The following is a 24,675-nucleotide window of genomic DNA, read 5'->3' on the forward strand; positions in this document are numbered from 1 at the left end:
AGAGGGAGGAGGGAGGATTGAAGGAGAGTTGAAAGGTGGAATCATCTGCTCCAACTGGCTTGGGCGTGTCTGAGCAATAGCTGTCACTCTTTGAGGGCAAATATTCCCCAGATGCCTCTCAGTACTTTCTTGTCATTTGCAAGACTCCAGCTATGATGGAGGTTCCCTGTTAATCAGCACTCCGCTGCTCAGGCCGTGAGCATGGTGCTTGCCCAGAACTGTCCTGGGCTTTCCAAAGTTAGAGGCTGGATGCCATCATGGTCTCCCTCATTGAGCCCGGAGCCGAGATGACCTGGCAAGTAAAGACATTACCCCGCAGCTGGCACAGAGAGCGGCCACCTGTGCCATGCGGGCACTCAAACAGAAGCACTGCTATAGCCACACAGCCTGTCTCCCCACCTGCCAGTCAGTGTGGGCTAAGCTTGGCATCCAGGGCTTCTGCCTCAGCCAGGGTCACCTTCAGTGGGCAGGACCTACTGAATGACTGTGGAATATGTGATGGCTCTTTTGGGGTTCCCTGAAGGTGGCATGGAAGGACCTCACTTCCAATATAGGTGGAAGGCCAGTGAGGAGTTCGAAGTGTGGCTCAATGTTAGAGCCCCTGCCTAGAATCCCCCAGTGAGGGGCTGGGGGCGTGGAAGAGCAGAGAAAGTGGACAGTCTTCTTTAGTCTCAGAAGATTAAGGCATAGGTGTAAGAAGTGTTTTATATGGATAGGATCTTCTAGAAGCTTCTTTATTAATCCATTTGAAAGGGCCTCTCTCCTTAGTTCCACTTCCTTCTACCAGCCATATGAGTTGTGAGAGTGCATATGTGTGGCTTATGGTCTCTCAGTTTCCTCACTTGGAAAGTGAGTTAATGATGAACTCTGCCAGGGTATGGTAGAGCACGCCTTTAATCCTAGCACTTGGGAGACAGACAGGCAGTTGGTGCTCTGTGAGTTCAAGGCCAGCCTGGTCTACATAGTGAGTTGACAGCCAGCCAGAACTACCCAATGAGACTCTGTGAAAGACAGGAGGGAGGGAGGGAGGGAGGGAGGGAGGGAGAGAGAGAGAGAGAGAGAGAGAGAGAGAGAGAGAGAGAGAGACTGACTCTGATGCCAAAGACCTGGAGTGACCTTCTGGTTTATAAATGTCAGCCACTCTTCGTTTGATCAGTATCATATTCTCTCTCATCAAGGCATGGATCAGCCGTACCAGGGCCTGCAGGCTTGAGGCCAGCTCCGGGGACAGCTAAGCTCTCCAGCTCTTGGGGACCTGCAGCTGCATGGCCTGAGCCAAGCCCTCTGGCCCTGGCAGCTGATCATATGTAGTTTCCCACGCAGCAGTCGACTTGGCTAGATGGACCGGGGCTGCCTTTGAGGCTGATCTGGGGCCACCAGCACCACACTGGTCACCTGAGGAGGTGGTGGGTGGCAGGTGTGGGCTCTGCTTGGCTCGGAGGGAGAAATCTTAGATTCTCATCCAGGAGAAGATTGCACGAGTGCGTGCGTGTGCGTGTGCGTGTGTGTGTGCGTGTGTGTGTGTGTGTGTGTGAAGTCTTTGTAATTCTCCCTCATCAACTATGTGGTTCTTTTGTCTCTCTGCTTTTACGAACATGATTTTGTGCATTTTCTTTTGCACTCCTCTCTCTCTCTCTCTCTCTCTCTCTCTCTCTCTCTCTCTCTCTCTCTGTGTGTGTGTGTGTGTGTGTGTGTGTGTGTGTGTGTGTGTTGTACTGAACCTAGGGATTTGTGCAGCTAGTCAAGTGTTCCATCATTAAGCCATACCATCGCTCCTCGCTGGGGGACTCTATGTAGGTGCTGTACCTTTCTTGCTGCCCACAGGATCTCTTGTAGCCCAGACTGATCTTAAACTCCTGACCCTCTTGCCTTCCCGACCCAAGTGCTGGGATCAGACATATACCACCAGCATTCCTGGCTTTACTTTGTGCATTTTCAAGTTCAGAAGGGGGCCCTGGCCTGGGGCAGATAAGGATGGCCCTCCAATGTGTACACAGAGCAATGTGTAGCCAGTTTTTGCATGTGTAGTTTTTTTTTGTTTTTGTTTTTGTTTTTTTGGTTTTTCAAGACAGGGTTTCTCTGTATAGCCCTGGCTGTCCTGGAACTCATTCTGTAGACCAGGCTGGCCTCGAACTCAGAAATCCGCCTGCCTCTGCCTCCCAAGTGCTGGGATTAAAGGCGTGCGCCCCCACTGCCCGGCACATGTGTAGTTTTAACCAAATGTGCTCAGAAGTATTAGGAAAGGATAAAGGGCATGGACCTCTACTGTCTGCAACTGAGGCTTGTGAGTTCAATTCCCAGTCCAGAAATCAATTTTTTCAAAAATCATATAGAAGCTTCTAAGCTGATACCACATCTTCTGCATAAAGGACTTGAATGTCTGTAGACTTGTGGGGGTGTGAGGTTTTAGAATTCCAGAAGTTGACTGCAGTCATGTTGGTTGAGGGACCTTGACGGTCAGACCAAAACACATTGCAAGTCATGCAATCATAATATCCCCCATTGTCCCCACGATAGGACTGAGTATCCCACAGGTGTCCTACCCAGAATCCTGAAACTCAAGGGATGTTATCTTTACTCTGAGTGTCCCCAGCTGGCATGGAGCCTCTGTTTCCAGGAGCCCTCTGCCCCTCACGGATCCAATGCCAAGCCTCTCCAGCTGGCTGATCACATTGACTTACTCGGCATGTCCCTGGCCACTTGCCCCCTTCCTGGTCCATGGTCCCTTGGCTAGAGAGAAAACAGTTGGCTTAGGGATGTCAGAGATCCCCATGGCTTAGACAGTCTCCACATTGGTGGCCTTTGCCACCCACTCCTCACAGCCCTGGGAGATGCCCAGCTTGAATGCCCCTCATCTTGTCCCTGGTCACCTTCCAAACTGTTGTCTAGACTTGGAATGGTGCCTGGCTTGGAGGAGCACTATTTAAAGAGCCACCCCAAGCTGTCCCCAGACCTGCTGCAGCACTGGAAAGCACACCAGACCATGGTAGGCTGGGACCACCTTCCCTGCACCCCCATTGTCTCCATGGAGCCCAGCATCCTGGCTTTGGTCCTCTTCCTCCTTCCCTCCCAGATCCAACCTCAGTCCTGACTCCTTCCTTACCTCAAGTCCCATCTTTTGGACCTGGACCTCATGAGTGATTCTGGGCTTTTTCTTCCTAACTTTGACCTTGTTCCCTTCACTGTTTCTCTCAACTGGCAGCTACGGGGAGGAGGGAGTGTCTGACTTTGATACTCAAATTTGGTCCATCCCATGTTGCCTCTGTTGGGTATCCGGTCTCATGGGTGTCCAGTCTCACCCATGTGACTTCTTTTTTGCATGTGACATGTGTTTGGATGCATTCCCATGTGTGTGCACCCATGTGTAAAGGCCAGAACTTGACCTCCAATGTTGTTCCTCAGGGCCATCCATCTTGGGTTGTTTGTTCTTTTGAGACAGGATTTCTCTGTGTAGCCCTGGCTGTCCTGAAACTCTCTCGGTAGACTACATTCACTTTCAATCAAAGATCTGCCTGCCTCTGCCTCCCAAGCACTGGTACTAAAGACATAAAGATGTGTATTACCAATGCCCAGCCCACCTTGGGTTGTTTGTTTGAGACAGAGCCTTTCACTGTTAGCTGGAGGTTACCAACTGGACTAGCCTGGCTACCCACTGAGCCCTGGGGATCTTGTTCTCTCTTCCTCAGAACTTAGATTATAGGTGCATGCCACCAACATCTGCCTTTTTACATGGGTTTTGGTTCTCATGCTTGCAAGACAATCACTGTACAGACTGAGCTGTCTACACAGCCTCTCATCCACGTGGGTTCTGATTTGATGTTTTTTGATTCAGGTACTTGGGGGTAAGGAGGACCATCGTGGAAGGTAATGAGTGAGCTGGCCTTACGGGCTTCATAGATTCAGGGCTCTGTTCTGAATGGGAGGACAAGGCTCCTTTGCTGGGCAGGGGCTCAAATTGCAATGAGGTGTGGATCCCTGTCAAGCCCTGCAGCTGTCCCCTGCCCCCGAGTTCCAGCCCCTGGTGACTCAGCACCTGTCCCTCCCTCAATCAGTTTGTATTAATGCCCTATCACCTACGGACTATAAGCTCTTTGGGGACAAGGAAGGGGCTAGACCTAGACTTCAACTAGAGACTAGCAGGTGCCTTGTAATCATTCTGATGTTTTGAAGCAGGGCTTATTTTTGATTTTCTAAATATAGAGGGTCTGGGGGTGTGGCTTAGCCGGTAGAGCCCTTGCTCAGCATCCATGAGGCTTTGCGGTCCATCCTCAGCACCACACAAACTGGCCATGGTGACACTCGTCTCTCACCCCAGCACATGGGAGGTAGAGGGAGACCCGAGGATCAGAAGCTCAAGACCATCCTTTGCTTCATAATGAGTTTGAGGCCAGCCTGGGCTACATGAGACCCTGAGTTTAAAAAAATAAAAGTTTGTGGGGGGATACCTAGTGGGGCTCTACCCTCTCACAGGAGAAGAGGAGGAGTGGTGGGGGTGGGGATTGTGGGAGTGGGTGACTGGGAGGGGGCAACAATTGGGGTGTAAAGTAAATAAGTAAAAAAAATAAATTTGGTCATCAGAAAAATATAGATTAATACAAGCAGGGAAACAGAGACTTAAGGAATGTACATGGTGTGTGTGTATGCGTGTATGCATATATGTACCTGTGCAGAGGCCCGAGAAGATGTCAGCTGTCCTGAACTATCACTGGCCACCATATTCCCCTGAAACAAGGTCTTTCACTGATCCTGGAGCTGACCTAGCAGAGCAAACTCCAGCAATGCCCCTGTCTCCACCTCCCCTATCATTAGAGTTACAGGTGGGGGTCAAGTGCACCTGGATTTTTATGGGATTTCTGAGAACCTGAAGTCAGGTCTTTCTGCTTCTTCAGGAAGCTCTCTTACCCACTAACCCAGTCTCCCCAGCCACGTGATCCACCGTTCTTATCACAAGGCCAGGGTGAAAATCCAGGTCAGGGTGACTTCCCCCTTCTTTCTTGGACTGTTTCCTTCAGAATAAAACTTATCTTTCAAAGGTGCAGTATGAACTTGAACTTCCAAGCCAGATAAAAGGTGAACCCTTCCTGCCTTGCAGGGCTCATAGCCTCCAAGAGGGCCTGTGACCAGGTGGACCTGAAAGGCCAGGATAGAAAACATGTACGTGGTGTGTGTGTGTGTGTGTGTGTGTGTGTGTGTGTGTGTGTGTATGTGTGTGTGTGTGTATGTGGGGGGGTGTGCTACAGCCCTGAGAACTAGTGGAATATCCGGCTTACGGAAGCGATAATTTTTTATTAATCAGAGGGAAATGTATGTGTAATTAGGAGAGATGAGCTCCACAGGGGAGTTCTTTTCTTTAAGATATCTGATAGGATTTATAAATATTTCCTAGGCTTAGAGCATCCCACGTGTGGCCTCTTTGTCAGCCACCCCCCTCTTTCAAAGGATTACTCAAGACTAGCACCCAGTAAAAGCTAATTATAAGTCGCTGGGTTGTTGCTCCTGACATGGGCCCAGGAGCCCTAGGGAAAGGGGAGAGTGGGGTGGGAGTGGGGAGACCACACAGGTGCTAAGGTGAATGTGGCAAAGCTGGGGAAACCCCAGCTAGGAGGACTCAAGACGGTTGCTATCTGGCAGGGACCCTGGGCCCAGAAGTTTGTTCCTTTCTGACATTAAGAGTCACTTTTAAGAAGCTGGACAGAGAGCTGTGTTGGTAACATGCTTGCTCATAAACATACGGCCCTAAGTTTGATTTCCCAGAACTCAGGTGGAAAAAAGTTGGGTATGGTGTCACATGCTTGTAATCCCAATGCAAGCCTGAAGACACAGAGATGGTGGGTCACGCAGGCTTGCTAGCTGGCCAGCCTAGTTGAATAGGTAAACTCTGGCCAACCAGAGATCTTGTCTCAAAACTGTAACTGAGAAATGGCCCAGCCAGTAAAAGATGCTTGCTGCCAAGTCTGATGACCTGAATTCAATATTCAATCTCTCTGATCCCTCACATGATAGGAGACAACCAACACCTGAACTCTGTCCTCTAACCTACACAGGCACGCACGCACGCACGCACTCACACACGCTATGGACCAGATGTTTGAGATAGAAGGACACTCAAAGTGGATTTGGGGTGGGGAAGGAACCCATGTGAGTGGACAGGGAGCTCCGAGATCCTGTCTAGAAATAATCTTGCAGGACTAAGAGCTGAGACAGTATGCTGGGAACATTCTGGAAGCTTTTAGCCGCTGGACAACAAGACTAGGATCTCAGCAAAGTGGACGGTGACTGGTGGAAGATCTGGAAGTCCCACACAAAGGGCTGAGGATAGAAAAGAGCCCACCTGCTTCAGGAGCCTGGGCATGGGTGGGTGACTGGGTCGGGCACAGCTGCCCCACCCTGCGCAGTGGATACTCTGCAGACTTCTCCCTTGAGCTGAGAAAAGCAAGATTATTGCATTAGTTACTTCTTTCGTGCTGTGACTAAACAAACAAACAAAAAAACCTACCAAAGCAAGGTAGAGGAGGAGGACTTTGTTTTGGCTCACTGTTCAAGGATACTGCCCAGCTTCCGGCGGGGTTGTCATGGCTGCAAGAGGAAGAAGCAGCTGATCTCACTGCATTGGCAGCTGAAAAGCAGAGAACTCCGGTACTCAGCTTACTGTCTTCTTTTATTCAGTTCAGGACCCCAGCCCATGGGACGATGCCACCCACAGTTAGGGTGGGTCTTCCCACCTCAATGAACTAATCTAGAAACTCCCTTGCAGACATGCCCAGAAGAGGTTTGTCTCTATGGTGACTCTAGGTCCTGTCCAGTTGACACTTGGGAAACTCGGTCCAAGTGCTTCAGCTGGCTGCCGTGTGTATGGGGAAGAAGGGCCATGGTCCCTGGACCATGGTGTTCAGGGACCCGTGGCTGACACTGGTGACTGCTGACCTCTGAAAGAGGCAAAGGCTACAAGGTTTTACCTCTTGCGCCCAGGCACCCAGAAGAGCCCGGAAGAGAGTTGAAGGCACGGCCAGCTCCAACGTCTTCTCGATGTTTGACCAGTCCCAGATCCAGGAGTTTAAAGAGGTTGGTCGGTGGCGCTGGCAAGCCTGGGGACCCTGGGAGTCTATATCAGTTAGTTTTCTTTTCGCTGCAACAAAATGCCTGACAAAAGCAATTTAAGGAAGGAAGGCTTCCCTAATTCTGGCTCACAATTCTAGGGTACAGTCTGTGAGGGTTGGGGAAGGCCTAGGGGCAGGAACCTGAGCTGGTCACACACACCACGGCCAGGGGCAGGAAGTCAAGAGAAATGAATGCTGGTGCTTAGCTAGCGTCTCCGTTTCATTCAGTCAAAATCTCAGCCCGTGGGATGGTGCTTTCCTCACTTTAAGGTGGGTTTTCCTACCTCAGTTAGCCCAGTCTAGAGAACCCCTCACAGATGTGCCCAGAGAGTGATTCTAAATCCAGCCAAATTAACAATAATAAAGATGGGACATCACAGGAGGATCACCGGGATTCACGGAGGTTGTTCAAGGAGTCCACTGTGGCTGCCCACACTGTCGTTAATCCTCCAGGTCCTCATGGCTGCCTCTGTGGCTCTGATCTCTACCGGAGCCTGTACTTGCTGTGTGACCTATGGAAACGCCTTTCCCTTTCTGAGCCTCAATTTCCATTTCCCAAACTCACTGTCTCTTTTTGAGCCCCTGTTTCCATCTCTGAGCCTCGGTTTCTCTCTCCGAGTCGCTGTGCTCTTGCAATGAATGAGTGTGGAGTCCCAAAGCACTCAAGGGAGAGGTTCAGAGAGGGTGGACTACAGTTCCCAGGATGCAGCGCGCGCTAAACTAAATTGGAGCTCTAGGAGGTCACAGGCTCCAGGTTGAGGTGTCTACTACTGCAGACAGCCAAGGACACCCTGGGGAGAAGGGCAGGGTCTGGGTGGGCCCTGGCAGTTCAGAGCCAATGTCTTCATCAGGCCTTCACTATCATGGACCAGAACCGCGACGGCTTTATCGACAAGGAGGACCTGAGGGACACCTTTGCTGCGCTGGGTGAGTAGAGCTGGGGAAGCTTGGGGCTTAGAGTAGAGCTAATGACTGAGGTGTGAAGAAGGATAAGCCAAGGCAGCCACAGTGAGGAGCTTGAGAACTGGGAAGCCCAGTGGAGGGGAAGGTTCCCAATGAGACAGGAGGACTTCGTGGCTAGGAGAAGACATTTTAAGATTTTTTTTTTTTTTTTTTTTTTTTTTGACGTTGTGCCAAGGCCCTGCCTGGGATAGTGAGAGATCCAAGAGGTGGTGTGTAGTGCATGTCTGTAATCCCAGCACTCTCATACTGAGGCAGGGGGATTTCTGATTCAGTGTCTACCTATATTACACGATAAAACACTGTCTCAAAATGAAACAGTAGAAAGTTGAGTTTGGAGAAGATAGGGTGGTTGAACTAAGGCACCAATATGGGTTGAGTTTTGAGTTTCTGGGAACCTGAGTGCCCACCGGGACCTTGCAGCATACCAGGAAAGCCTGAGACCTGAGGCTGAGGCTCCTCAGGCCGCCCTCTTCCTCCCCCCTCCCCCTCCTCCTCCTCCTTTTCCTCCTCTTCCTCCTCTTCTTCTTCACCTCCTCTTCCTCCTCCTTCTTCCTCTCTTTTGCTTTTGTTTGTTTGTTTTCGTTTCATTTTTTAATCTGTGAAAGGGAGATTCAGAGAGTCTTGCTCTGCTTTCCAGGAAGCTTGAGAGAAGGGAGGAGAAGTTGGGGGAGGGGTAGGCCGATAGCCTGTAGATTCCAGTGTTTCCTCCAAATCTCCCTAATGGATGGACAGGGCCAGGTGGAGACGGGTTGACCCATAGAAGCAGGAGAGACAGAAGGACTCTCCCTGGCTTCTTAGAGGTGGTGTCCCTCCAGGCTCCTTACACCCTTCCCCTCCCCCTCTCCAGGTCGCATAAATGTCAAGAACGAGGAGCTGGAAGGCATGGTAAAGGAAGCTCCGGGGCCCATCAACTTCACAGTCTTCCTGACCATGTTTGGGGAGAAACTCAAGGGTGAGCGAGCATCTCCAGGGCCTAAGGAAGGGCGGGGAGCAGGAAGGGGAGAACTCACCTGCTTGGCCCTCATGATTGTATAACCACAGATGGAGACATGCTTGGGCTCCCAGGTGCTATCCTCTGGCTATACACACTGTCCTAGACCCTGCCTTAGTTTCCACCTCTGCACACACAGTGTGCATCACCGTAATACCTCTCCCTTGTAATTCATCTGCCCACTGTCAGGATAATACCGGCCCACACTCTTTTGCTCCCAGTTCCCCTTCCTACCCTCCCTCTCTGCCCTCCTCCTAGTCTGTTTCCCCTTCTACCTGCCTGCCCTGCCTCTCTGGCCTCTGCTGATGGTGAGGACGAGGCAGAGGGTTGCTAAGAGAGGTTTCTCAGATCAACTGTGCCCGATCCCATTGCTAGAGGGGTTTGCTTACCTTGTCCTTTGGTGGAGTCACTGCAGTCCCCAGGGCAAGGACCTGGGAGCTCTTTTCAGGGATGAAGAGACAGAGGAGGCTCAATACCTACCTCAGGTATCCCATAAAAGAAAACCTAAATAGACCCAGTTCTAACTACTCCACACTCCTGAGACATAGCCCCAGGTCTGGGCCTTGAAGATGGGTTATCTCTTTTCCTTCTCTCCTCGCCCCTGGGAGCTCCCTTTTAAACGCGTCCCTGAGCCTGAGGGTTCTGTGGTTGAATGAGAAATCCTGGGCTGTGGTTGTCCTTTGCCTTTCCCTTGTCCCTCACAAGATTAAGATCTGGTTTCCCTCACCTTGGTATTGTAGTAGAGCCCTTGCCTAGACTATTCCACTCAGGGTTAGGGGCGTGGCTCAGTAAAAGAATACCTGCCTAGAATCCCCCAGTGAGGGGCTGGGGTGTGGCTCAGTGGTAGAGCCCCTGCCTAGAATCCCCCAATGAGGGGCTGGGGTGTGGCTCAGTGGTAGAGCCCCTGCCTAGAATCCCCCAGTGAGGGGCTGGGGGCGTGGCTCAGTGGTAGAGCCCCTGCCTAGAATGCCCCAGTGAGGGGCTGGAGGCGTGGCTCAGTGGTATAGCACCTGCCTAGAATCCCCCAGTGAGGGGCTGGGGGTGTGGCTCAGTGGTAAAACCCCTGCCTAGAATCTCCCAGTGAGGGGCTGGGGGCGTGGCTCAGTGGTAGAGCCCCTGCCTAGAATCCCCCAGTGAGGGGCTGGAAGTGTGGCTCAGTGGTAGAGCCCCTGCCTAGAATCCCCCAGTGAGGGGCTGGGGGCGTGGCTCAATGGTATAGCACCTGCCTAGAATCCCCCAGTGAGGGGCTTGAGGTATAGCTCAGCAGTAAAACCAGAGAATGGTGTCTTCAGCCCTGATGTGACATGGATATTGGGGGTGAACAGGAAGGGGCACCACTTTTAGCTGTGACGGCCTGCTTTCCGTATGAGGAGACTGATGACTGAGGGCCTGCTGGGGACCTAGAATTGCAGCTTGTTCTCATCTTTGCTGGGGCTCCAGGCCTGGGACTCCAGCTGAGGCTGTCATGCAAACTTATCTAAGGTTGCGTGAGAAGCTGGCAGTGGGGAGGGCCGTGGGCTGTGACAGGCACCATTGTGGCAGTTAATTGAGACAAGAAGACTATCCTCTGGTTTCCCGCAATGGCAGGCAGCCACTGTGCCAAGCTTTTTTATGGGTCTTCCATAAAAAAGAGAGGGTCTTTCGCAGACCAGAGGCCCTCTCTGGGGACAAAGCAAGGAGTGGCTGGCTGAGGTGAGTGACCTACAGCCAGCCCAGAGCTAACCAAATCCAGGGCTTAGTCCTAGGAAGATGACGGGGGGGTGGGGGGGCAACTGCAGACCAGCTTTGGCTGCTAGGACACTTCAGAGAGACACAGGGTCTTTAGCTAATCGGTCCAATTGGGAGGCTGTGGCCCTGGAGGCTGAGACTCTAACCAGCCCTTCTCAGAACCCTCCTGCACCTCCTAGCCTCTCTACCTTAGGGCTGCCCACAACTCTGCTGCTAAGTCCACCTGAGATGGGCACACTGGCTCCTGTCACCTGTTCAGAGGGGACAATGCTCTCCTTTCCAGTAGAGAACAGGCTGATAGAGGATACATATAAGGGTCTGACCCAGCCCCTCACTGGGGGATTCTAGGCAGGGGCTCTACCACTGAGCCACGCCCCCAGCCCCTCACTGGAGGATTCTAGGCAGGGGCTCTACCACTGAGCCACGCCCCCAGCCCCTCACTGGGGGATTCTAGGCAGGGGCTCTACCACTGAGCCACGCCTCCAGCCCCTCACTGGGGCATTCTAGGCAGGGGCTCTACCACTGAGCCACACTTCCAGACACAGAATAGTTTATTTTGGTAACAATGTTCTTCAAAGCCACAGAAGTGGTACAATAGGCACTGTCTGGAGAGCTTGGAGGTTTCCCAGACACCTAAGTGGACTGCATACATTTAGTTGTTAACAACCTGCCCCACTGTGCATAAACTCCTTGCAAGAACATTTACTATATTCTTCACTCTCCTGACAATTGTTCCCACTTCATATGTAAAGAAACGGAAACTCGGGGAGGTTGGCGACTTCTCTGGGGTCTCAGAGCTGATATTAGTGAGTGCTCTGGCAGTGAGAAGGCAGCAACTGAGAGTCATTTGTGACCCAAGTTAGGCACAGTGGCAATGAGAGAAGAACAAGAGCTCTGGGCTTGGGGGCTGAGGCTGGAACTCCCTGGAGATGTCTTCAAGATGCGGACACTCAGAGACAGGTGGGCCAATGTGCTGGGTAATGATGCAGCTGGAGTGGTTCCTATTGTGTTACTTTTGTGGCTTTGAGGAAAGTAGTTACCAAAATAAATTCAGTCTGGGGGCGTGGCTCAGTGATAGAGCCCCTGCCTAGAATACCCCAGTGAGGGGCTGGGGGCGTGGCTCAGTGGTAGAGCCCCTGCCTAGAATCCCCCAGTGAGGGGCTGGGGGCGTGGCTCAGTGGTAGAGCCCCTGCCTAGAATCCCCCAGTGAGGGGCTGGAGGCGTGGCTCAGTGGTAGAGCCCCTGCCTAGAATCCCCCAGTGAGGGGCTGGGGGCGTGGCTCAGTGGTAGAGCCCCTGCCTAGAATCCCCCAGTGAGGGGCTGGGGGCGTGGCTCAGTGGTAGAGCCCCTGCCTAGAATCCCCCAGTGAGGGGCTGGGGGCGTGGCTCAGTGGTAGAGCCCCTGCCTAGAATCCCCCAGTGAGGGGCTGGGGGCGTGGCTCAGTGGTAGAGCCCCTGCCTAGAATCCCCCAGTGAGGGGCTGGGGGCGTGGCTCAGTGGTAGAGCCCCTGCCTAGAATCCCCCAGTGAGGGGCTGGGGGCGTGGCTCAGTGGTAGAGCCCCTGCCTAGAATCCCCCAGTGAGGGGCTGGGGGCGTGGCTCAGTGGTAGAGCCCCTGCCTAGAATCCCCCAGTGAGGGGCTGGGGGCGTGGCTCAGTGGTAGAGCCCCTGCCTAGAATCCCCTAGTGAGGGGCTGGGGGTGTGGCTCAGTGGTAGAGCACCTGCCTAGAATCCTCCAATGAGGGAATGGGGGCGTGACTCAGTAGGAGTTCCCTGTCTCTCAACTCCTGCCCAGTTTAGCACCACTTCTGAGAGGCCCCTACTACCTTTTCTTGTCCTGTGTGTGCTCCCTATAGGCACGGACCCGGAAGAGACCATACTGCACGCCTTCAAAGTGTTTGACACTGAAGGAAAAGGCTTCGTCAAGGCTGACTTGTAAGTTTTAAGGGCTGAGCCAGGGTGGGTGTCAGCCCTGGCTCCTCTCTCCCTCAGAACTCAGCTGAACAGGGCAAACATACATCCAGTGGCTAGAGGCCCCTGCCCCAAACCAGCTGTTCCTCCTGGTACACCCTCCCTCCCTCCTGAGCTGGTGCTCCCCCTCTCTAGGTATGGAAGTGAAGGGGCAGTATGGGTCAAGGATGGCTTCTGAGTGTTGGGGATGAAGAGAGATTGGGGTGAGCCTTGAAGGATGAATCCAGATTGGCCAATCTGGGGTGGAAATGGTATTCTAGATGTGGGGACAGTAAGGATGAACCAGGGTTTAGTGTGTATGGGCTGCTGGGCTGGGGAATGAATAGCCTGGAGCCTGGAAGAGGAGGGGGAGGAAGAGGAGGAGATGATTATGGCCCATGGATATGGGGGTGAAAAGGGGAGGACTGGCCAGCAAAGATCCAGAAACCAGGGTTTGGGGAGAGGACAGGGCCAGATGGGGACACCACTGGCCAGCTCAGCTTGGGGAAACTGGGTGGGAAGTGGCCATAAGCAGCCATCCTGCAGGCCCTTGGGCTGGTATGACAGAGGTGGGTTCTGCTCTGGTGGCCTGTTTCATACACACATGGGAACACGTTTTAGTAAGAGCAGAAGGGACGAAGAGCCAAGGTTAGGAAGTGGCAGTCTACATTGGTCCCTGGAAGTTGGGCCAACCTCCAAGATGTCCCTTCCAAACTTTGCTGTTCTTAGGTGGCTCTAGCTGGTGAGATGTCCCTCCATCTCAAGGATAGGCTGGTATCTGGTGACAGTCATTCTTTAGGAGTTCAGGTGCTGATGGGTCTGGCTGTTCATAGAAGCTTCCAGCTATGGGGTGAAGGAGGGGCAGATGGAGTCTGGCCGAGATAGAAGTTCATGTGCCTTCTTACATAGTGTCCTCAAAGGCTGGGAGTCAGGCTCCCTGGGGTGCAGAGGGAAGAGGGACTACCAGAGTGCCGAGGCTACATCAAACCAACCCCCCACCCTCTGGGTCTGTGCTCATTTCTGAATCTTGAGGAGTCAGAGAGGTACCAGGAGAACAACCCCCTCCCGGCATGACCGGGAGCATCTTATCTCCCACCAATATGAAGATAGGACTGAGGTGGGGGAAGGGAAGGAGTGTCCCCCGAGGGACTCATTTTGAATGGAAGGAACAGTCCCGGGCTGTGGAAACCTAGCAGGCAGGGCTGCTGGCCAGATAGGCCACAGAAGTGGATCTGGTCGACACAAAGTCTATGCAAAGTCTCCATCTTTGGCAACCTGGAAACTGTGACTGTCCCATAGTAATAAACAACGGAAAATATGTGTTGCTCCTTAACCAGGGCCTGCTACCAATGGCGCCAGAGGATACCCTGAGAGCAGAGGCTCTGCTTAGCTCTCTGATCCCATCCTTGCCCACAGAACCCCAGTGTCTGCAAACCCTCGCTGGTTGTGAAGGATGTAAATTATCATCCAGAACTGGGTGCAGGCCTCGCCTCCAGCTGTATTTTCCTGGATCCCAAGGAGACAGACGCAACCCTGCCACAGCCTCCCTCTGGGATGGCAGGGAAGCTGTAAGCCCTCCCAAGCCTTGGTTTCTCCCTAGGTAAAGGGGAATCTTGCATAAATGTCCCAGGTTTTTCAGGAAGCAAGGTTTAAAGGGATTCATGAGAAGACTGGACCACATCTTCCCATGATGCTCTTGGCCTTAAACAGTATGATGTAGTCTAGGAAATGTTGGAGGCCAAACACAGCAGCTAAAACCACAAGCTGAAAAAGATAGTGGTGGGGCGGGGGCAGGGGGCAGGGGTGGGGCGCAGGCTGGTCATTCCAGCTACTCTAGAAGCTGAGGTAGAAGATTCAAGACCAATCTGAGCTAGAGTACGTCTGTAGTAAACCTGGAAAACTTAGATGTTTCAAAACAGAAAAGTAGTGAGGACTGGGGATACAACTTGAGGGTAGAGCACCTGCCTAGAATCCCCCAGTGAGGGGCTGGGGTGTGGCTCAGTGGCAGAGCCCCTGCCTAGAATCCCCCAGTGAGGGGCTGTGGGCGTGGCTCAGTGGTAGAGCCCTTGCCTAGAATCCCCCAGTGAGGGGCTGGGGGCGTGGCTCAGTGGTAGAGCCCCTGCCTAGAATCCCCCAGTGAGGGGCAGTAGAGCATTTGTCTTACATGGTCTAGGCCGAGGGTTCCACTCTCTAACAAATACAAAGGACCCCTCCCAGGAGTCTAAGATTAGTTGTTAGCACACCATGGGAATCTGAGAAGCCTCCAAGTCACATCAGAGTCTCAAGATTGTTCCATCTGTTCCTGGTTGTTTCGAGGAGAGTACAGGCTGCAAGAGAAGCACTTAGGGGTCAAAGAGATGCCTTGGGGCTGGGAGAACCAGCCCTAAGCTGGGATCATCTGGGTTAGAACTCTCCTAGAGACTTCATGTCCACGTGGCCACCAGGCAGCTTTTTCCACAAGCTATGATGGCTTCTCTCTACCTACAGCATTAAAGAAAAGCTTATGACCCAGGCTGACCGATTCAGTGAGGAGGAGGTAAGTGTGGTCTGTGGGGGTGACATTCCCATAGAGCCATTGTTCTGACTTCTCCTTTCTTCACCAGCCGCCATTTAACCCGACCCTCTGCTCCCTCTCCCAGGTCAAGCAGATGTTTGCAGCTTTCCCTCCAGACGTCTGTGGCAACTTAGACTACAGGAATCTGTGCTACGTCATCACACACGGCGAGGAGAAGGACTAGATGTGTCTCCTCCATACCTGGAGTCAGCCAAGATGGGGTGGGGTGGGGGCCTGTGCAGGGCTAGCTATAGGTAGGGAAACAGTCTCCATCACCCCCGGAATCCGGGGTTGAAGCTGGAATAAATAACACAGAGATGTGCGTTTGAGTGGTTAGCACTGGTTGGGAAGATGGTGAAACACTCCCTTCCACGCTAGTATTTCCAAAACTCTTGGTTCCCCTGCTCTGCTCAGCTGTTCCTGATGAGCTGATGTTTAGAAGCGATGGATATTTTTAATGCCCCCCATCTGGACCACAGGGCATTGACTTCATTGATGGGGGTTTTATTGAGCACCTAGCGTCTTTGAGTCTCCTGGATGAGACAGGGTTGTTCGTGTGCAGTAGGGTCATGAGAACTGTGGGGAGAAAGAGTCTCAGATGAGCCAAAACTGAGACAGGATGTGAGTGGGGTGGAGGGCGGGATGGAGAGAGAGACTTGGCAGAAGGAGCCGGGCAGGAGCGAAGTTGGGGAGAAGAGATGAGTTCAGGGACATTTAAAACGTAGAGAGCTCTCCACTCGCATGGAACCAAAGATGGGCTAGATGGAGCTAAAGGGGACTTCATTGTGATTAAAAACGTCTGCTCACCAAAAGACACCACCGAGGGTGCCAAAAGATCAGAGAGAGGACAGAAGGTTCTGGGGGCACGCAGATCTCGACAAAAGTCTCATATCCTCTGTGTGTTATATTTAAGCCTGCAAGGGAATAATGGAAAATATGAGTTACTTTATTGTATGTGTAGATACATACAATATCTGGGGGTGTATAGATGTTAAAGGGCACATAGGGAAGTTGCTTCTCTCCCTCCACCATCTGGGTCCTGGGGATGAAATAAAGGTCTCCGGCTTGGCAGCAAGTGCCTTCACTTCCCACGACACTTCACTGGTTCTTTATCCCCCAACCCCCACATGAAAGCTGAGAACAAGTTCAGAGAGAAAGGATTTATTTTATCTCATACATTCAGAGTGTTCAGTCCAAGAAGATTGCAAGTTTGAGGCCAGTGTGGCCTGTAGGATCCTATCTCCAATAAAGAAAGCAGTAAGACAGACAGACAGACAGACAGACACACACACAGATGAAAAAGAGAGGGAAGAGGGCAAGACAGATAAACAGACGTAGGAAATAGAGAGCCCTTGTCATCCCCTCAAGGAGGGAGCAAGAGAGGTTTCCCCCACCACCTGACGCTCTTGGCCTGGGATACAAGTGAGTGGTCTTCTAGAGAAGAGACTGAGGCTTCTAGAAGAGACCTTCCTCTACCACAGCCCCGGCTGCCCCTCGCTTTCTAAGACTCACTTTCCTGGAAGTCATGAGCTGAGCCCTGTCTACACTGAAGACTTGTCGGACCTGTTTGTGTCCCACAGAAGGAGACAGAGCCAGGGCTACAGGGAGTGGGCACCTCAGGCAATCTCTGACACCCACTTCCTTGAGACTCTGTCTGATAGCTGGACCCGCCATACTGCAGGGGTCCTGGCTCACTAGAGACACGGGCAGTCAGTGCAGAGGTCAAAGGGGGATCCCACGGGTTAAAGAGGAGGTGCGTGTGGGAGGAGCATTCACCTTCCTTTCTCTTCATTCTTTCTTCATCCCCTCTCTGAGCCAGAGTACAGTGGTGATAAATAAAACCAGTTAAAACTGCATTGAGTTCAAGAGGAACTTATGAGATCCTCTTTCAAAGTGAACAGTAAAAATGTGTCTGCAGTTGTTGCTCAGAGGTAGAGACCACCTGACTTTACTCCCTGAGTGAGGGGCTGGGGGCGTGGCTCAGTGGTAGAGCCCCTGCCTAGAATCCCCCAGTGAGGGGCTGGGGGAGTGGCTCAGTGGTAGAGCCCCTGCCTAGAATCCCCCAGTGAGGGGCTGGGGGCGTGGCTCAGTGGTAGAGCCCCTGCCTAGAATCCCCCAGAGAGGGGCTGGGGGCGTGGCTCAGTGGTAGAGCCCCTGCCTAGAATCCCCCAGTGAGGGGCTGGGGGCGTGGCTCAGTGGTAGAGCACCTGCCTAGAATCCCCCAGTGAGGGGCTGGGGGCGTGGCTCAGTGTAGAGCACCCGCCTAATCTACTTGAAGGCCTGGGTTCAGTCCTCAGTGCTGCAAAACAACAACCACAAAACAGTTTAAGACCTTCTCGATGTACTTCTACCGTCTGTGCTGCTTGCTGTGGACACAGGACCTTTGCTTATGCTAGTTCTTCTGCTTGGAATTTCCTTCCACTCTTTCCTTCCACTATCTTACTCCATCCTGGCTACCTGGTTGCAGCTCAACTCAGCCCTGACACCTGCAATAGGTTAAGGACCTTTCAGAAAATCAGATACTGAAAAATGTGTATTATTACTGTGTGTATGTGTGTGTTCATGCCCACACACCTGTTTGCATGCTCATGTTGATGTCAGAGGACAATGTGTGGAAGTTGTTTTTTCTCCTTCCTTAGGACAGAGTTCAAGTTGTCAGGCTCTTGAACAACACCTTTCTCTACTGAGACAGCTACCTGGCCCACCAGGTACTTCTGTTGGAGAAATGTAAGTCCAGAAGAGTGGGAATCAGATGGAGTTTTGATCACTACAATACCTCTAGACCCCACTGTAGGGTCTGGTGTGTGACAGGCCTAGTATATGGTAGAGTCAGAATCTACCCAACCTTCCGATACCCAGAGAATTAGCCTGCAGTGAGGCTGCAGCCAGGCCCAAGGAGGCCGCTGCAGTTATGTGCCCCATGTGGCCAAAGTTGGTACTGCATTGAGTTCCAGAGCCCTCCCTTGAGGTTCACCTAGCCTACCGGGCCAGTCTCTAGTCTTCAGTCTCCCCATAAGAAGAATGAACTCAAGTGAATCTTGGCCTCTTAGGGACTATCATGGCTCAGGGTAGCAGAGAATCCAAGACTGAAACCACTTTTCTGTTTTTCTTATAAACTGGCCAAACTGGATCTCCTAGAATGCCTGGTGAACCCTGATCAGACCTGGTAGGGGATGGGCTGCAAGCCCAAACAGGCTTTTGGGTCCCCAGAGAGCTGGGGTAAGAAACTGGCCCTGCCCTGGGCCTCAGCCCGCTCCCCCAACCAGCTGTATCTCATTGGGGATAATTAGCCCAGCCAGACGCCTGGCTCTCGGCCTCTCATTTTCCACTCAAGATCCATCCGCCGGGGGCCTTCGGACAGTGGCCCCACATATAAATCAAGAGGGGGTCGCTGTTAAGAGAATGGGGACATTCTTTCCACCCGTGTGGCTGGCTAAATTGTCTCCAAGAGCAGATTCTGTCTTGGCGCCCAATCAAGAATGGTCAAGGCCTTTGAAGGCCCTTCCAGCAGGAACCCCAGGGGTTTGAAGCTGACTGAGCAAGTGGGAATCTCTGTGGGAGCTTCTGCTGACCACAAAAGGGTGGGGCCTCTAAAGATGGTGAGACAACGTGATAGAAGAGGGACAGACCTTGCCTGACACGAGGCACCTCCATTATGGAGTCTCCATAGCAACTTTGGAACTGACTATATCTCGCTATATTTTTTGATTGTACGGGGAAATGGAACCCAGAGTCTCTACATGCTAGGTAAGTAAGGGCTCTGTCGTTAAGCCACGCCCCCAGCTCCTTACTTGGGGGCTCTAGGGCAGTGGTCTACATTGAGCCACACCTAGCCCCTTACTGGGGGATTCTAGGCCAAGTGGTTTATCAGTGAGCCCCACCCAGCCCTTGCTGGGGCACTCAGGAATTCTCCCACTGTCTCTCTTTCCTTATTTTTGCTGTGACTGAGCTGCACCATGAAGACCTATCTCAAAACTAAATAAATGTAGGGCTAGGCGCACATCTCAGTCGTAGAACATGTGTGAAGACCGTGGATTTGCTCACTGCCACTCCAAAAAGAAATAATTAAAACCAATAGATACCCACAGGTTGATATTAGTAAAAAGATGGATGTATATTTAGCGAGAATAAAAAAATAGAATCATGAACGTGACGGACCTAGGCCCTCTGCACATGTTACAGTTGGGCAGCTTGGTCTTCATGTAGGCTGCTAACAGAGGGAGCGGGGCTGTCTCTGACCCCGTCGCCTGCCTTCCGCACCCTTTCCTGCTACTGGGCTGCTCACCCAGCCTCAATAGAAGATGCACCTAGTCTTGCTGCAACTTGATATGCTAAGGCTGATTGACACCTATGGGAGGCCTCTCCTTTTCTGAAGAGAAAGGGAGGAGGAGTGGAGGCGAGGTGGGGAGTACTGGATGGAGAGGAGGAAGGGAAAACTGTGGTCGGGATGTAAAGTTAATTAATTAACTAATTAAAATAAAACAATCATGAAAGTGGAATGGGAATCACTGAGGTTTTGCCTGTAAGTTCTAGAGAGAGACTCTGTTGAACGAGGACATTTTAGAATTTTCTGGAACACTGCTTCTAGAACTGTCGTACTTTCGCCACTGAATCCGAAATTTTGTCTCAACACTAAATTTCTTTTTTTAAGATTTATTTTTATTTATGTAAATGCGTGTATGTTTGAGGGGGGTGTGTCTGTGCACATGGGTGCAGTGCCCGTAGAGGCCACAAGAGGGCTCTGTCTGCTATGGATGTTGAGAACTAAACTTGGGTCCTTTGGTAGGGAAGTACATACTCTTAACCACTGAGTCATCTTTCCAGCTTCCTGAACCCAATTTCTTTCAATAGTGAAGTTCAATCCTGAATCCCACAGTGTCAGGTTGGAGCCAGGGAACTGTGGCTGCTTACAGACAGACAGAAAGATTCCGGGTCATGTGGAGTTAGTGGTCTGGTATCAGCATAAGCTTGGAGTTGATCTTGTAAACTAAACTTTCTGTTGAATTAAACACCCGCTCAGGGCCGTGGAGTCGAGCATTTTGCACACGACACCTGGCTATTCCTTGAAGTTTTTTGAAGCCACGCCCCAGTCAGTACCTCATACTCGCTCCTAGTTTGCTGTGGCCCTGGCTCTCTCATGCTGACCCCATGCTGGTTGGATGGGGCGGGGTGCGGGTGTGATTGGGGGATGAGGAGGGTGGGTGGGTCCAGTGTCCTGAGAGTGGCATGACAGGGTCGTAGCATACCTTTGTTTTTATATCTTCGACTTGTGTCCCCTAGTAGCTTAGCTCGGTTGCCTCAGAAGACAGGGTTATATTGGTGGCCGGGTAGGGACACAGCCCTTGGACAGCTCTGACACTCCTCAAACAGTGAGATAGATGTCCTCAGTGCCCTCTTAGCCTTTCCGTGATCCAGCTACAATCATGGAGTCCACAGCAGGCAGGGACAAAAGGGCACACATAGTGGCTCAGGGACAAGGCTCAGAAACCAGCTCAAGTCCCAGCTGCTGCCCTCCTACGTCCTTATCCAAGACCTGTTGTCCGGGTGCTGGGTGCTAATGTCTATGTTTGGAGAGGGTGGGGCATTGGGACCCAGACTTCTTGGTGCCATGGGGACACTGGATGGGAGCGGCTGGTGGGCACACGGATAGGAGAAACAGGCCATGTGGAGCTATGGTAATCCAGAATTTAGCTTCAAAGCCCGTGCCTTCAATTTCATTGGAATGTCCACCCACAAGGGTGGGGACAGGCTAAGTCTGGCTCCCATCAAACTTCAGACAGTTACTGTGTCATGTTTGCCTGGGGACTGAGGAGACTGTCGCATGGGGTTACAGATCGGGGATCTCAGTTGGGGTATATAGGGTCAGGAAACCCTAGTACAGCCTCTTAGGCCATGTTACCTCTAGGTCACTGACTACCTGTTTGGTCCCTCATCTCGCCCCCCACCCCCCACCCCCACCCCCGAGAAGGATGAACGTCCCACCCACCCTCCACCCCGCTCACTCCCTCAGCTTGCTGCAGAGCTTGGCTCCTGGGTTAGGGACTCCAGTTGGCCTCGGGTGTACAGGACGCACGTAGGCCGCTTTTGTGGCTCCACAGCGCCATCTACTGGTGTCTGCGCCACCCTGCCGGGCTTCTGTTTCTCCCAGGCGTCTAGTCAACGCACAGAGTTTTAGAGTATAATTTTGAGGCCAACAAGTCTGAATGAGAGTTGCGGCTGCCTCAGCTACTGCTGAATCACAGGTTTAACCTCTCTAAGTTTTCTGTAAAAATAAAAAAAAATAGCTTGTGGGCTGGGCTTAGTCGGTAAAGCTTGCCTTGCAAGTGTGAGGACCTGAATCCCATCCCTAAAACACATGTAAAAAGCCAGGCATCAGAACCTGTGCTTAAGGTGAAGACAGGTTAAATCTTGGGCCTTGATGGCCAGACAGCCTAGACTGATTGGCAAGTGCTGGGTCAATGAGAGACTCTATCTTATAGATAGATAGATAGATAGATAGATAGATAGATAGATAGATAGATAGATGTAACTATGTCCTTCAGGAAGGCATGAGGGTTTCCTCTGGCCTCTCCATGCTCACGCATGGGCCCTCACATAGATGCACCTTCACATGCACATACACAAACATGCATTTAAAACTAGCTTGCAAACTTATAGCGTGGTCTTTAAACTTTCCACTGTGTGCACACAAGACCACATTACAGCCCTGTAATTACATCTCTAACTTTGGGCAATAAGAACATTGAGGAGCTTTTACAGATACCCAGGGCGTGGACAGAGGCTGCAATGATACATGGATAGAAGGCACCGGATTGCCAAAGCCTGCTGGATGCACACTTTCCCACAAAGTCATCCGCTTTCAGCATCTTTTCCTCCGGGCTTCCAAGGACCATGGCACGTGTCCTGGTCTAGTCTCCGACTTGGAGCCCCAGCTGATTCCCGTGACAAAGGCCTGCCTTTCTCTCTCTCTCTCTCTCTCTCTCTCTCTCTCTCTCTCTCTCTCTCTCTCTCTTTCTTTTCTGAGAGGATTGTGTGTGTGTGTGTGTGTGTGTGTGTGTGTCCCTGGCTGTAACGGAATCGATCTGTAGACCAAGCTAGCCTCGAACTCAGAGATCCTCCTGCCTCTGCCCTCCCAAGTGCTGAGATTAAAGGCGTACACCACCACCATCCCACTTCTCAGTTTCATCTATTGCTGTGATTAAAAAAAATTAAAAAAAAAAAATTCTGACAAAAGCAACTTAGAGGAGAGTTTATTTCAGTTCATGGTTCCAGGGCTACCGTCCATCCTACGGGAACATCACAAGGGCAGGAACACCCAAGACAGCTGGTCACATCACATCCATAGTCGGGGGTGGGGGTGGGGGCCGGAGAGGAGAGGGAGATGAATGCGGATGCGTGTACTGCTTAGCCCACTTTCTCTAACAGTCCAGGATCCACATGGTGCTGTCTGCTTTTAAGCTGGGTTTTCCCACATCAATTAGCACAGTCAAGATAATCTCCCACAGACATGCCCACAGGTCAACCCGATGTAGACAGGTTCTCACTGAGATGCTCTTCTCAGGTGACTCTGGGATGCACCAAGTTGATAATTAAAACTAACCTGCACAATGGGCATGGGAGGAAGTAACCCATTTGGATCCGTATCTCTCCCCAGTGGAGCTCCCCAGTGAACAGCTCTTCTCTCCGTGATTGCTGGCTTCTTGTGTGGCGGGTGAATTGTCAGGGTCATTTTGGCCGCTTCTACTGTCTAAGCCCTGTCCTGCTTCTCACCCTACTGTGGGTGAGGAGGTAGAGGACACACAGTGGGAACCAGGAGCTCAGGACAATTCTCATCCTCACCCCACTCCCAAAGCGGGGGACTGTGCATCCTGGAGTCCAGCCTGATTCAGCTTGGTGATACCCCACCTCTCTTGGAAGTCGTGTCTGCCCCGCGTCACCTTCCCCAGCTCCACGTCTCCTTCTTGCTAGAGCCTTTAAGGGGCTCCGGGAACAAAATAGCTTTAGGGACCCACTTCCAGTGGCCTACTTCCTCCAGATAAGCCCCGATTCCTACAATGCTCCTCCTCCCCAAGTAGTGCAACCACCTGGGGGATGTAGGCTTTAGCACGGGAGCCTGAGGCAGGGATTCCACATTCAAACTAACTTGACCGAGGCCCCCTGCTGTGCAAGGCCTTCAGCTTGTCTTCCTGCTGCTGGGTGCTGTCCTGCTGTCTTCTTGATGCCCAGGGACTCTGGTGTGGTCCCGGGTGAGAGAGGTGTAGTGATGCAGAGCAGTTGACACCAGAGTGGACAAGAAGCCAAGAGAAGCCATCGGCCTGTGGTGGACAGGAAGCAGCAGGAGACTGTCCTCGGGTGGCATGTGTTCAGAAAGTAAAGACTGTATCTGTCAATAGGCCGTGGCATGGCTCTTAATATAGAGTCCCGAGGGTATAGGAGGTAGAGAAGTGTTTATTGCTGGAAGAGAAGGAAGCCAGCCTAGGTACTGATGAGCAAGGCTGCCAGGGAGCCAGCAGCCAGACTGTCACTGCTGCGGCTACTCAAGTGGTAGGAGGTGGGAGCCGGATTGAGCAAGGCTCCCAGAATCAAAGACGGGCTCTGGGGCCTCCAGTCAGTGCCAAATGGTCAAAGCCCCAGGAATGTATAAGACAGCTTTGACTCCCCAGAGGGGACAAATAGGAGGCACATACATCAGTCTGCAAAGGTGGTGACAGGGGCCACTGATACACACGGGGAGATGGCAGCACGCGCCCTGTGAGGACTGGAGACGGTGGAGGTTGCTAGCTGTCCCTCAAGGGTGCAGCTGTGGGGCCATTCCAAGAGGACAGAGGGAATTGGTTGCTTAGCTATCTGGGTTCTTTGCGTGCGTGCGTGCGTGCGTGCGTGCGTGCGTGCGTGCGTGCGTGCGTGTGTGTCTGTGTCTGTGTCTGTGTGTGTGTGTATCGTGTCTTGTGGAGAGCGTGTGACTGTGTGTGCAGTGTGCCTGTGAATGTGTACACGTGACTGTGGAGGCCAGAGGTCAACCTTGGGTATGGTTTCTATGGCACTGCCGATCTTGTTTGTTTGATACAGGATCTCTCGCTAGGACCCGGGGCTCACTGATTACATTAGACTGGGTGGCCAGTGAGCTACAGGGGACCCCCCCCCCCACATCTCTAGCTTCCTAGCACTAGGATTATAAGCATGCAACACCACACCTAGTTTTTTGGGGGGAGGTTGGTTGAGTCTCACAATGTAGCCCAGGCTGGTCTCAAACTCACATTCCTCCTGCCTGAGCATACAGAGTTCTGGGGTTACAGGCCTGTGGCCTCACACTTGCTTATTTCCGGTCACATTAAACCGTGAAAGGCACTCATACCTGATGACTTATACAGAAGCCAGTAAGATGGCGACTGTT

The 24,675-nt window shown here is 52.1% G+C and overlaps 1 protein-coding gene across 1 annotated transcript; it reads left to right on the top strand.

Moving 5' to 3' along the window:
- Window positions 1-2,896: 2,896 nt before the first annotated feature.
- Myl10 (myosin light chain 10) lies at window positions 2,897-15,603 on the top strand. Its single transcript, XM_076922262.1, has 7 exons — window positions 2,897-2,986; window positions 6,970-7,062; window positions 7,949-8,024; window positions 8,908-9,012; window positions 12,634-12,712; window positions 15,215-15,263; window positions 15,367-15,603. The coding sequence occupies exons 1-7, from the start codon at window positions 2,897-2,899 to the stop codon at window positions 15,463-15,465; spliced, it is 591 nt and encodes a 196-aa protein (XP_076778377.1). The 3' UTR covers window positions 15,466-15,603.
- The last annotated feature ends 9,072 nt before the right edge of the window (window positions 15,604-24,675 follow it).

This window comes from Arvicanthis niloticus, chromosome 24 (assembly GCF_011762505.2).
Source record: "Arvicanthis niloticus isolate mArvNil1 chromosome 24, mArvNil1.pat.X, whole genome shotgun sequence".
NCBI lineage: Eukaryota > Metazoa > Chordata > Mammalia > Rodentia > Muridae > Arvicanthis > Arvicanthis niloticus.

Bases quoted from the DNA above. Each gene is read 5' to 3' on its own strand.
- Myl10 (XM_076922262.1), top strand. From the start codon at position 2,897: ATGGTGCCTGGCTTGGAGGAGCACTATTTAAAGAGCCACCCCAAGCTG. The intron at 8,025-8,907 runs GTGAGTAGAGCT...CCCCCTCTCCAG, and splicing joins GGACACCTTTGCTGCGCTGG to GTCGCATAAATGTCAAGAAC. The intron at 12,713-15,214 runs GTAAGTTTTAAG...CTCTACCTACAG, and splicing joins GGCTTCGTCAAGGCTGACTT to CATTAAAGAAAAGCTTATGA.